Source organism: Octopus bimaculoides, chromosome 2 (assembly GCF_001194135.2).
Source record: "Octopus bimaculoides isolate UCB-OBI-ISO-001 chromosome 2, ASM119413v2, whole genome shotgun sequence".
Lineage (NCBI taxonomy): Eukaryota > Metazoa > Mollusca > Cephalopoda > Octopoda > Octopodidae > Octopus > Octopus bimaculoides.
Genome location: NC_068982.1, coordinates 128,678,901 through 128,692,912, shown reverse-complemented (window position 1 = coordinate 128,692,912; position 14,012 = coordinate 128,678,901). Strand labels below are relative to the sequence as shown.

Sequence of the window (14,012 nt, the reverse complement as noted above, 5' to 3'; positions counted from 1 at the left end):
CTATATATATATATAGCAATAAGAAATCAGTATTGGCATAAAAAATTATTTATTTTAAATTTCTACCTTGAATACTATGAAGAATTAATATACTAGTTCATCAATTATTTCATTATCTCAACTCTGTAAGTAATATTTTGAACTCACAATTAAATTGGATGATCTAAGACAATTTGATTGTTGGTCATAAAGGTCATAGAGGGCTAAAAGATTCCAGAATGTTGGTTTGTTGGCAATTTTGGAACAAAAATATTTGTATCTTGGATAATTCTGAACTATTTTCCTTTAAATCCTGCTGAAGTCAATTTAACATTTCATTTGTCAGAGGTTGATATGGTAAAATGCCAGTTGAGTACAGGTTTAATATAAGCAACTTGCTTACTTCTTCCATATTTGTGGCCTTGTATCTATGTTAGAAACAATTATTAATGTTATTATGAGTAGCCCATCCCACTCAAAAGGTCCTCGAATAAGATTTGTTTAAACACCCATGTTTCTAGAGGTGAATTATTCAAACCTCAAAGAATTCCTCTCAATACATAGCTATGATGCTCCCCTACTACTTCTGTGTTGAGAGGAATTCTTTGGGGTTTGAATAATTCACCTCTGAAAACATGAGTGTTTTGTTAATCATCCTTAAACAAACCTTATTCAGGGATCTTTTGAGTGAGATGGGCTACTCAATCTGAAAAATTTATAACTGGGCCCCACCTGCAAGGTCATGCACTGAATATCTTGATAAGATCACCATGTTGCAAACATATGGTTGTGATGCAGGTGCTTGGTGTACCCTTATCAGATGGGTAATCATGTTGGGTATGCTGGGCTTCATTTGTACCCCAGTGTCACTTTGATGGCATGTGCTGCTCTCTCACTCAATAATAGTAATAATAATGATGATGATGATGATGATGATAGCTAACAGATTTGTTAGAGCATCAGACAAAATTCCATGTGGTATTTTGTTATTGGTCTTAACATTCTGAATTAAAATCATATCAAGGTTAACTTTACCTTTCATCCTGGTTGAGATGTCAATAAAATAAAATACCAGTTAGTATTAGGGTATAATTTAAGTGACTAAAACTAAGTTGTTTGTCCTAATTTCTAGTGTCATGCCTATATTAGAAACAATTGTTATTGATTTTCCAAATATTTCTAAATATCAGATCCTTTTGTTTAAATTTTAAGATTAGTATTCACATACAATTTCTTTTTCCTTCTCAGCACCTCCTGGCAAACCCACTGATTTGCATACAAGTAAAATTGGCAGAGACTTTGTTGCACTGGAATGGAAACATCCCAAAGAAGATGGTGGTTCAAGAATCACAAAATACATCATTAAGAAGAAAGATGATAAGAAGACTGACTGGGTACGGGTAGCTACTACTGATGGCTCAGACAGAAGAGTGAAGATAGATAATCTTACTGAAGGCACAAAGTATTATTTCTCAGTTTCTGCTGAGAATAAAGCAGGAAGTGGTCCAGCAGCAGAAATGCCAAATGGTGTTATACCTGTTAAAGAATTAAGTAAGTTGATAATATATTTTAAACTGTATCCATAATTATGTAATTCTATGGTATTTTTAAAAGTTTCCAGGGTGCATGCGTTCTGATTGGACTATTAAAACCAATGTGTGTGACCTCACACAGGAGAACTGTTGCCAAACAAACCATCATCCTCTTCTCTTGAATGAGATCAGTTATAGAGTTTGTAGGAAATTCTTATGGAAAACATGAACATACTTCATCTTGACATGAAGTATGTCCCCTGGCTTTTGCCATTTGATCAGAAGCAGCAGTATCTTGGTTTGTATTTTGAACCTCATGAAAAGGTTAACAATGACCTACTTTTGAACCTTAGAATCATCAAAATGGTAGGTGATTATGAAAGAGAATTGCAAAAAGTATTGAAAGATTTCTGTGATGATTTTTCAGCATAGTAAACATGGAGGTATAGCTGTCTACACTCCCAAGAGAACTATTTTAAAGAGGATGATATATGAAAATAAATATGTGATACACATTATGGAGTAATGGTGTACACTTTTTCTACTCTTTCTGGTTCAAGAACTTTCCAATACTACCTTAGAATTTTATTAATCCCTTATACTTATTTTGCTTTCTTTCTCATAAATTAGTCATGCATTTTAAAATTTCCTCTATTCTTGCTGAAAGCACACTCACAGATATATCTCCTTTCAAACACATGGGTTTACTTAGTATGGCATTCTTTTTTGTTGCATGACTACATTGTTTTTTTGTATTTTTTTAAATGATCCACCAAATTTTATTTTTGCAGTGCATCATAATGAAAATATTCAAACTCTAAATATATTTCTTTTAATATTTTCAGCTGTTCCTTCCAAACCACAAGGACCTCTTGAAATTACTGATTTCAGTCGTACTTCAGTAAGCATTAGATGGAAAGCTCCTCTAACAGATGGTGGTTCTCCAGTAACTGATTATATAATTGAAAGAAAAACAACTAAAGGACTTCTTTGGACCAAAGTTGACACAGTGGAGTCATCCTTATTTGACTACACAATAACAAACCTTTATGAGAACACTGACTACTTGTTTAGAGTTTTGGCTGTGAACAGTGTAGGAACAAGTGAACCATTGGTCTGTGATAGTGCAGTCACTGCAAAATCTCCATACAGTAAGTGTTTTTCAGTATATTCAAGTGTTATCCAATTAAAAGGAAAATTTCAATTGATATTAAATTATATAAGACGAATAACAATTAATTTAGTAAAATGTTTAATAACTAAGAAAATTAACAAATTTGGTTTTCAAAGTTATACCTCATTTAAAAAAAATTACTACTTGTCTTTAACAGGTGTACCATCTCCTCCTGTTGGTCCATTGGTAATTTCAAATGTGACAATGAATTCTGCTGACCTTGAATGGAAACCATCTAAGAAAGATGGTGGGTCCCCAATTACTGGTTATCTTATTGAGTATAGAACATCTGCAAGAACAACATGGTCAAAAGCAAGCTTCATGGATGCTAAAACTACAAATTACACTGCTTCTAATCTATGTGAAGGCAGTGAATATTTCTTCCGTGTCATTGCAGTTAATTCAGAAGGACAGAGTCAGCCCTTAACTGGATCTGATTTCGTAAAACCAATGAAAGAAATGAGTATGTATCTATTTAAGATTATTGTTTTAATGTATTTTTAAGAACTAAAGAAGTCAAAATGTCCAAAGTTGTTTTCTATAAATTTATAACATTATATTTAATAAAGAACAATTAATACTTTTTCATATCCTTATTAAACTTGATGAAATAAATATTCATAAGTACTTCGATTTTTCCTAGGCTGCCCACTACCTCCAGTTGATTTAAGAGCCACAAGAATTGGAGAAGATTTTGTTGAAATAAAATGGGATCCACCAAAGTCTGATGGTGGAAGTGCTATAGAATGCTATGTAGTCTATTTGTCTCAACATAGCCCTGATGATTGGAAACGTGTAGCCTTACTCAGTGCATATGATACAAACTTATGCATTACTGATCTTCTGGAAGATATGAATTATTACTTTGGTGTATGTGCTGAAAACAAAATTGGTGTCAGTGAACCAGTTGAAACAAGTAAACCAGTAACAACCATGAAAGGATTGCGTAAGTAGTTTTCTTTTTATTTTAAAATTTTTGTGCCAGTTTAGAAATAAATATTATGTGTTATTTACAAAATAATGAATAATTACTGAAATGTAATGAAGCAGAAAAACAAATAAACTTGTTGATTCTTTTGTAGAAGATAACCTCAAAGAATATAATTTGCATTTGTATGTGCTACAAATAATAGAAGAATTATTATTACTCAGTGGCTTGTTATACCTTTAGGAAAACTATATCGATAAATGAGATAAAAGTTTGCAAAACCTTTGATTAATGCAGGTGAAAAATTAGAATATCTAGTGTGATATCAGTGAATGATAACAAAGTAAAAAGAACTTACATATTTTGAGAAAAGAAAGAAAATAATCAAAGTTTGCATAAATGTTTGTAAAGCAATAACATTTTTGTGCCACAAACTGAGTCACCATACTGACAACATTGGAAAGGCTATATCAATATGAGTTTAAAACAGAAAATTGGTTGTAGCAACTATCATGACCATGTGACTGAACAATTATTTGATAGGGATCAACAGTTGAATATTTATTGTGTAAGAGAAAGATTTTGATTTAGTGATGTTATACTTGCATTTAATTTTCTACAAAAGTCATAATAATCTGCAATAATAGAAATCAAATTAGTTATGTTCATTGTATTATTTTACTCTTATATTGAGATAAATTTTCATTACATAATTTTGATAAAAAATACTTCTGAATTACTTTCAATTTTGGACTAAACTATGTTCATATTTCTTCAAAATTCTGTTTTTCTTACCTTCTTTAGTTGTACCTGCTCGTCCAACTAGTCTTGTTGTAACTGATGTTCAACGAGATTCTATTGCAATCAAATGGAAACCACCAAAAGATGATGGTGGATCACCAATTCTTTGTTATATTGTTGAGAAACGTCCAACATCAAGCAAATTTTGGTCAAAGGTAACCAAAGTAGATGCTGACACAACAGAACTATATGTTCGAAATCTCCATGACCATGCTGAGTACCATTTCAGAGTAATTGCTGAGAACAAAGTCGGACAGAGTGAACCTCTTGAAACACAAGATTCCACTATGGCTAAAAGTCCATTCAGTGAGTATGCTTCTACATTTACTGACACACTTCCAATTTTCCAATAACTGATGATCCAGACATAATTATGAGAGAACACTGAAATTTCCTATGATTATATTAATTAATAACATACGTTTTTTTTTTATAGTTTCATGTCTAGCATTTTGTTTTTTTAATATAAAACTCACCAAATTATTTCATACATGAAATAATCATATTCTCTTATGTTTTCTAGATGTGCCATCTCGTCCAACTGGACCTTTGGAAATTAAAGATGTCACCCACAACTCAGTTGACATGGCCTGGAAACCACCACAGAAAGATGGTGGAAAGCCTGTTACAAGTTATATCATTGAATACAGAGTACTTTCTAGAACTTTCTGGTCTAAAGCTGGTACAGTAGATGGAAAGACAACTACATTTACTGCAAACAACTTGATGGAAGACACAGATTACATGTTTAGAGTAACAGCTGTCAATGATGAAGGTCAGAGTCCACCTTTGGAATCTGATGAATCAACAAAACCTATCAAGAAAATTAGTAAGTTTGGAAAAAAATAAAAATTTCTTTTTATCATTCAATTTCTTTATTTCAATTTTCTTTTCTTTCCATTATGACTTTACTACAACTACATAGACTAAATAATTACAAATAAATTGTCTTGCAGATCTTCCTGGTCAACCTATTTACTTCCGTGCTACGAAAATTGGTGCTGACTTTGCTGTTATGGAATGGAAGCCACCAATTGATGATGGAGGTTCTAGGATTACTGGTTATGTGATACTGAAACGAGAATCATTGGATGATGAGCGCACAAAAATGACATCAGTCACTTCTCATGAATTATCTTGCACATTGAAAAATCTCAGACAAAATGTTAATTACTACTTCTCTATATGTGCTGAGAATAAAGTTGGTCTTAGCAAACCAGCTGATGCAGATCATGCTGTATGCCCAATGAGACAGCCACGTAAGTGATTTATATATTATATATCTCATCGTCATCATTGTAATCATAATCATGACATTCGTTTTTGAGTCTATTTTTAAGTCCATACTGGCATGGGTTGAATGGGACTTCTTGAGATAGTTTTCTATGACTGTACACTCTTCCTGACACCTGCCTTTATTTTTTTAAGGGTATTTTAATTCATGTCAAACTATCAAAGCTTAAACATTGCCCAAGCAATGTCAATGCAAAATCACATGGAATCCAACATACATACACATGTAAAACAGGCCTTTGTATTGTTTTTGTTTACCAAATTTCATTCATAAGGCATTAGTAATCTCAAAACTAGAGAGGAAAACACTTGCCCAAGATGCCATTAAGTGGTATTGAACCTGAAACCATGTGGTTTCAAAGTGAATATCTTAACTACTCAGCCATGCCTGTGACTATATATTTAATTATTCAGTCATTTTGTTAAATATTTTTTAAATAAGTAATCACATAATATTTTATTACCATAAGAAATTTGTTTTAATATTTATTTCTCTAGAAAAACCATCAAGTCCAAGAGGACCTATCAAAGTAACTGATATCATGAAAACTTCAATGAATATTTCATGGAAACACCCAGAAGATGATGGAGGATCTCCTCTGACAGGTTATCTCATCGAACAAAAAGAAAGTAAGCGTCAGTACTGGAATAAGGTTCAGCAACTGCCTGCCACTGTTACATCCTTTAATATCCAGAATTTAAGAGCAAACACTGAATATGATTACAGAATTTCTGCTGTAAATAAAATAGGCTACAGTGAACCACTGATTTCAGATGCATCAACAATGGCCAAGAGTCCATTCGGTGAGTATATTAAAACTCTTACATCAATTTTATATGGTTATTATTTTGCTATTAAACTTATCTTGTTCAAATATAAACTGAAATTTATATCAGCTGCATTATATTAATTTATTAGTTGCCAAATTACCCTTAAATTCATTACTTATTGTTTAGGAAGACACTACTAGAAAGTCTTTTTTTAACCCTATAGATTTCTGTAAGAATTTAAAAAGCTTTCATGAATATAAATTTTTATGAATATATATATTCCTTTTTTAGAAATATTTTGTGTATATGGATATGTTTTTCCATCTAGAAATAGCTTAAGTGAGTCTGATTATATTTTATGGTTGACTGTTCATCATAATGTTAGAAATTTATTTCTAAAATTGAAATGCTTGCGATTTCTCAGCTAGATAAAGATAATTATTAAATTAATATTATCTAAATCATCTAGGATTAGTCTCTTGACCAAGTCCATCAATTTAGTCAAAAGGAACTCAGCATATACTTTTATTTCCATGTTAACTATAAATCTATTGAGCATGAAGTTATAATTACATTTTATCTTTAAGTATTTTGATGAGACTCTAAATTATTATAATTTTAGATGTTTTAGTATTGAACAGAAGACTCCATGAAATAAAATAGATTCATATACAGTTCTAGTTGAACCACTATAGAGATTTTCTTACTACTTATTTAAAAAAATTTTACTTACAGGTCCTCCAGGACGTCCTAAGGGTCCCCTTGAAGTCGTTAAAATATCTTATGACTATGTTGATCTTGAATGGAAAGCACCTGATTCTGATGGTGGCAGTCCAATTACCAAATATATTATTGAATACAAATCTGCAACCCGACCTAGTTGGTTAAATGCTGCAGAAGTTGAAGCTAATGTTAATGTTTATAGAGTTCTTGGATTAGCTGAAGGAACTGAATATTACTTCCGTGTCATTGCTGTCAATGAAGAAGGACAGAGTCCACCTTTAGAGACAACTGAAGCAACAATACCTTCTCGAGAAATACGTAAGTTATAGTTTAAGGATTGAAAATTCTTTCTTGTCTGTCTTTATTTGTTGACTTTTAACTAAAATTGTTCAAAAATAGAATACCACATTCACTGTATTTACTTATGAGTCATACCCCTAATTTAGTAATAAATCTTGGTACAAAATTTTTCCCTTAAACTTATAACTTTGCTCTCTGCATAGATTGCACCCTAGTTTTTTCAGTTAAAATCAAATATAAAATTGTATGATTTATACATGAGTAAATATGATATATTTCTAAATTTACGATGGATGTCTACATAATTGAAATATTACCTGAAAATTCATGAGCAATTAATTGCTAATATGATAAAATTATGACGTAATTGTTTCTGAAATTAAATTGAATGCAAAATGGTTTATAGAAAGTTCTTAATATTTATATTTTTATTGATTTACAAATAAATAAAAATTATTTTCATTTTGCCTTATAGATGTACCTGGACCACCAGTTAATGTAAGAGCTAGCCAAATTGGTGAAAATTATGTCTGCCTTGAATGGAGACCACCAAAGAGTGATGGTGGTTCTAAGATTCTGAAATATACTGTTAAAAAGCGAAAAGACAAGAAGGATGAATGGGAACGTCTGATGGTTGTTGAAGGTTTAGATACATCATTCAAAGTAACTAATCTGGAAAAGAATGTTGGTTATTACTTCTCTGTCTCAGCTGAAAATAAAGCTGGTATGGGAAAACCATGTGAAACCGTTGGTTCTGTTATCACTCAACGTGAAGCAAGTAAGTATTTTATTGAGAATTGAATCCTTCATAGATCAACTTAAGTCAGCTTTTTAAATATAGTAGCATTAAAATCATTGATATATATATATATATATTAACAGGTTGCCTTAGCTCCTCGTGTTACATAAAGTTTCATGGAAGTGAAAACAAAAACATGATAAGCTCCTTAAGATATATGGAGACAAAGCAAAGATATATATATATGTGTGTCAAATTTTGGTTTAGAACTAAATTTCAATGTTTGTAATGAGATTTAGGTTAGATTGGAGTCTATGAATGTTAGAGAAGTAGAAGGAAGAGTATTCAGCAGGATTAGTTTTTTTTTTTATTACTGTTTTTAGCATTTAGAGAAGTGTAGAGAATGCAGGCATGCAGTCAGATCACGATGACGTTCCATCAGAAACTTAGTCTACATTCTTACATTTGCTAAATTCATTCATGGCTCAGAGGCAATGTTCAGCCAAACAGTGTGATGTATTGACCACTCTAAAAACAAAAGTGGAGCAGGCTTCTACACTCACTGAAGAAATAAAATAATCATTTTTTATATCTATAAAAAAAACATCTTTGCAATAATAATTACGATATCTTTATTATTGACTTGTTTGAAAATAGACTACTCTTATCTTTCAGCTGTTCCTTCAATGCCTACTGGACCCATTGAAATTGTTGACGTACAGCGCACTTCAATCAGTCTAAGATGGAAACCACCTCAGGATGATGGTGGTTCTCCAGTTATGTTCTACCAAGTTGAAAAGAAAACTCCTAAATCATTAATTTGGTCGAGAGTTGAAAAAGTTGAAGCAAGTACATTAGAAGTGTGCTGCACTAATCTATATGAGAAAAATGAATATCTATTCAGAGTCATTGCTGAGAATATGCTTGGACAGAGTCAACCATTAGAAACGGAAGCAGCTACTACAGCAAAGAGCCCATTCAGTGAGTATTATTATCAGAATTCTTGATAAAGGTTTTTGTATTTTTCTCTTTATTTTAATTTTTAATTAATTTAATCATAAATAAAAGTGTGATAAAATATCAAGTTAGAAACTACACTTATTTATTAACCCTTTTTTTGTTACCATATTTCTTGTTGAAATACATTGACTTTAGTTGCAATTAATTTTGAAATCTGGTGTCTGGAAGATAAATTAACATGAAATTTTAAAGGAAGGTTTTATTTTAGATCACTTTAAAACCAAAAGTTTCTATCATAGGACACGGGTGGGCTGATATTAAAAGAGATGATTAAAAATATTCTTACTGAATCTATTTGAAATATTAACACTGTATTTATATTTAATTTCTTTTTAGATGTTCCATCTGTTCCTGAGGGTCCATTGATTATAAGCAACATTACTAAAGATTCAGCTGAATTAGAATGGAAGCCACCTCTCAGTGATGGTGGATGTGAACTCAAAGAATATATTGTTGAATACAGGACTGCTACAAGAACAACATGGTCAACTGCTGGCAGGGTGCCACCTAAGACAACTTCATTCAAAGCCACAGATTTGATTGAATCACTGGAATATTTCTTCCGTGTGGTTGCTGTCAATGCTGAAGGACGAAGTTTGCCTCTTGTTTCAACTGATGTTGTCAAACCAATGAGGGAACTAAGTAAATACTCTCTTATCATTCTTATTTATTTTCCAAGCCATTACTATATAATACCATATATGTAAATTACCTTAAAGAGAACAAGAATAGAAAATTATCAGAATTTCACAGAATCTTCTAATAGACACACCTAAAGTAAAATATTTTTTAGATTAGATGACACTAATTTTTATGAAAGGATTTATATACCATTATCATTGGCAGCAGCAGCATTTGAGTCATATCTTCTTCTCCTATGTCGGTATGGGTTGGAGAGCAATACAATACAATACCACCAATTAAACTGACCCTTAAATATATCCCTTTAAAATGTAACAGAAAAAATTATAGCTGAAAACACTTGAACAATATACTTGTTGTGTGTGTGTGTGTGTGTGTGTGTGTGTGTGTGTGTATCATCATTATCTTCAACGTTTGTTTTCCATGCTGATATCCACCAGGTTCCAGTCTGATTTGGCTTGATTTCTATGGCTGGATGCTCTTCTTAATGCCAACCACTTTACAGTGTATGCTGAGTGCTTGCCAGAGAAATATCATCATTAGCATTATCATCTTACCTCTGTTTATTTTTGCTACACTGGGAGAGGCTGGATTTCAACAAATTAGTATTTAGTTATTTTCATAATATTAATGTTCAGTTTATTTAAAGTATCATTGGAAAGTTTCTGAAAGGAGCCTTCTGGATGAAAAATATAGAGTTAAGTCTTGTCTTATATACTTAATATTGCAAGTCAGAAGAAATGGTAATCAGTTGAAATGATTCTGTGGTTTGTGTTAGATTATGGTTTGCTGAGGAGGTATATGACTGAAACATGTCTAGAATCATCATCATGTTTACCAAATATCAGATTTTGTCTGCACTGCATACCATCATTTAATTTTTAGTTCATTTAAATTTCAGAGTTCCCTCCTTTGTCTTTTCAAAAAAAAACTTTTCATTGACATGCATGACTTTTCCTATTAAGGTTATAAATTTGATTGACTAAAAATATCCTTGAAGCCAAAAATCCTCTTTCTTAAACATTTTCATTTGATGTATGACAAATATTCATTACATTTCTTTTCTCTTTTTAAAAGCTCCTCCAGAAAAGCCTGCCAATTTCAGAGCATCAAGAGTTGGAGAAAACTTTGTTGAATTGGAATGGTCTGCACCAGCAGTTGATGGTGGAACACCCATTACAGGATATGTTGTGCAAATGTCACCACAGAAACCAGGCAACTGGACCACAGTCACATCACTTGACTCTTATGATACAAGCTGCCGTATAACAAAACTTGATGAAAACATGGACTATTACTTCAATATTTGTGCATTGAATAAGATTGGTGCTAGTAACAAAGCTGACACCGAAATCTCTGTGACAACAAAGAAAGGACTCCGTTAGTATTATATTCTCAATTCTAATATTTCCTTTAATGTTTCAAAAATACATTTGTTGAGATTTTAAGTTTTTGCTTATATTCATTTCAAAAATTGGTTTCGTAGCAATTTCGTATAAATTGAAAATTAAATCATGATAATTAAATAATTAAAAACAATTATTCATTTTGATAAAACAAAATTGATTTTTATCCTGTATTTCCTTATATTTCCATATAAATTTTGTCTGTCAATCATAAAATGTTTGAATTAAAGATGAGTTCATTGTTAAAATAGTTGCTCAATACTATCTATAATTTTGTTATACAGTTGTACCATCAAAACCAACTGGTCCTCTTCTTGTTACCAACATTCAACAAGATTCAGTCTGCATCAAGTGGAAACCATCTAGTGATGATGGTGGCTCTCCTATAACAGGTTATGTTATTGAAAAACGAGCTTCTTCCAACAAATACTGGTCTAAAGTTGAAAAAGTGAGAGAAGGAACAAATGAGTATCAAATAAAAAATCTCCATGAGAAAACAGAATATTACTTTAGAGTTTATGCTGAAAACAAAATAGGAAGCAGTGAACCTTTGGACACTAAAGAAGCAACTCTTGTTAAGAGTCCATTTGGTAAGTATAAAAATCTAAAATATTAGAGTGACTGAAAGCTTTTTATAGCCCCATGCTGAAATCTAAATTATTTTATTGTTACTTTTTTTAATAAATCAAATACAAGTGACTCCTGCATTACAGAATCATTGCATTCTTGAAAATATTGCCATGATGTGGAATTCCATAGCATCATTATCATAATCATTATCAATTTCTTTATTACCCACAAGGGGCTAAACATAGAGGGGACAAACAAAGACAGACAAAGGGGTTAAGTCGATTACATCGACCCCAGTGCATAACTGGTACTTATTTAATCAACCCCGAAAGGATGAACGGCAAAGTTGACCTCGGCAGAATTTGAACTCAGAGTGTAACAGCAGACGAAATACCACTAAGCATTTCGCCCGGTGTGCTAACGATTCTGCCAGCATTATAATCATTATCATCATCATCATCATCATCATCATCATACCATTATCATCATCATCATCAAACATCTGTTTTCTATGCTGGCATGGGTTGGGCAGCTTGACAGAAGCTGGCTAGCTGGAAGGCTGCACCAGGCTCCAGTCGTCATGTTTTGGTATGGTTTCTATATCTGGATGGGTTGCCTGACACCAACCACTTTACAGAGTATACTGAGTGTTTTGTAGATGGTGCTGGCACAAGTGCTTTTAATGTGGCATCAGCACAGACATGAAACCTATTTTCCCATGCTGTATAATATGGAAGCCAATGAAAAAATGGATTACATGTTAGAAAATTATATGTTGCACCAAACTTTTCAGGAATGCAATGCTTTCATAACAAAAGGAATACTTGTACTATTTGATTTCTGATAATATTTTAGTTCACCTTTGTTTTATTGATTTCATTTTTATGACTTTTCAGTTCATATAAAGTTAATAAAGTTACTCTATTATTTGTGTGTGCATGCATATAAATATGTATATGAACATAAGTATATGTATATGTGTTAATACCAATATATTTACTTTGAATAAATGAAATCAAATTGTAAACATTAACCAAGAATAAAGTTTAATATATTTATTTATTAATAAAATAATTATTTTCTAAGCATTTTATTTCCAAATTCACATAAATTTTTAAAATTCATTTTCTCATTCTGATATTTGTTTTCATTTTCAGATGTACCATCTCGACCAGTTGGACCATTAACGACACAAAATGTCACATACAAATCCATTGATCTTTCATGGAAGCCATCTGAAAAAGATGGAGGAAAACCTATCACATCTTATCTTATTGAATACAAAGCTTCAACTCGTTCTTCCTGGTCGAAAGCTGGTTCAGTCGATTCCAAATCCACTTCTTTCACTGTTCATGACCTAAATGAAGATACCGAATATTTCTTCAGAGTCACTGCTCTCAATTCTGAAGGGAAAAGTCAACCACTGGAAACATATGATACAACAAAAACTACTAAAAATATCTGTAAGTTTTTAATTAGATTCTATCAAAATAATTCATCTAAAAAAATTATCATCATCAATGCTGGTGCTGCCTGACTGGCACCCGTCCCGGTGACACGTACAGAGTACCATCTGAGCATGGCCAATACCAGTGTCACCTGACTGGCTTCTGTGCCAGTGGCATGTAAAAAGCACCATTCGAGCATGGCTGATGCCAGTGCTGTCTGACTGGCACCTGTGCTGGTAACATGTAAAAAAGCTCCATTTGAGCATGACCAATTCCAGTGTCGCCTGACTGGCACCCATGCCAGTGGCACATAAAAGACACCATTTGAGCATGGTCGATTCCAGTGCCACCTGACTGATTCACATGCTGGTGGAACGTAAAAAGCACCCACTACACTCTCAGAGTGGTTGGCATTAGGAAGGGCATCCAGCTGTAGAAACCTTGCTAGATCAGATCGGAGCCTGGTGCAGCCTCCCAGCTTGCCAGCCCTCAGTCAAACCATCCAAGCCATGCCAGCATGGAAAGCGGACGTTAAATAATGATAATGATGATGATGATCATCATCATTTAGTATCTGGCTTCCATACTGACATGGCTTGGATAGTTTAACAAGTTTGATAAGCTCTGACAAGTCAAAGGGCTATATCTGTGTGTGTGCATATATATATATATATATATATATATAT

At 32.5% G+C, this 14,012-nt stretch overlaps 1 protein-coding gene across 1 annotated transcript in view; it reads left to right on the top strand.

Annotated features, from left to right (window-relative positions):
* Positions 1–14,012, top strand: part of LOC106877301 (titin) — a gene marked incomplete at its 3' end in the record, with an annotated part of 606,785 nt that overhangs the window by 355,266 nt on the left and 237,507 nt on the right. Inside the window, exons 227-241 of the mRNA XM_052965881.1 lie at positions 1,228–1,530; positions 2,357–2,662; positions 2,843–3,148; positions 3,329–3,631; positions 4,418–4,720; positions 4,938–5,243; positions 5,371–5,673; positions 6,206–6,511; positions 7,214–7,519; positions 7,977–8,279; positions 8,916–9,221; positions 9,597–9,902; positions 10,980–11,282; positions 11,593–11,898; positions 13,036–13,341. Coding sequence (XP_052821841.1) covers positions 1,228–1,530; positions 2,357–2,662; positions 2,843–3,148; positions 3,329–3,631; positions 4,418–4,720; positions 4,938–5,243; positions 5,371–5,673; positions 6,206–6,511; positions 7,214–7,519; positions 7,977–8,279; positions 8,916–9,221; positions 9,597–9,902; positions 10,980–11,282; positions 11,593–11,898; positions 13,036–13,341 — 4,572 coding nt within the window. The remainder of the gene's footprint in view (positions 1–1,227; positions 1,531–2,356; positions 2,663–2,842; positions 3,149–3,328; positions 3,632–4,417; positions 4,721–4,937; positions 5,244–5,370; positions 5,674–6,205; positions 6,512–7,213; positions 7,520–7,976; positions 8,280–8,915; positions 9,222–9,596; positions 9,903–10,979; positions 11,283–11,592; positions 11,899–13,035; positions 13,342–14,012) is intronic.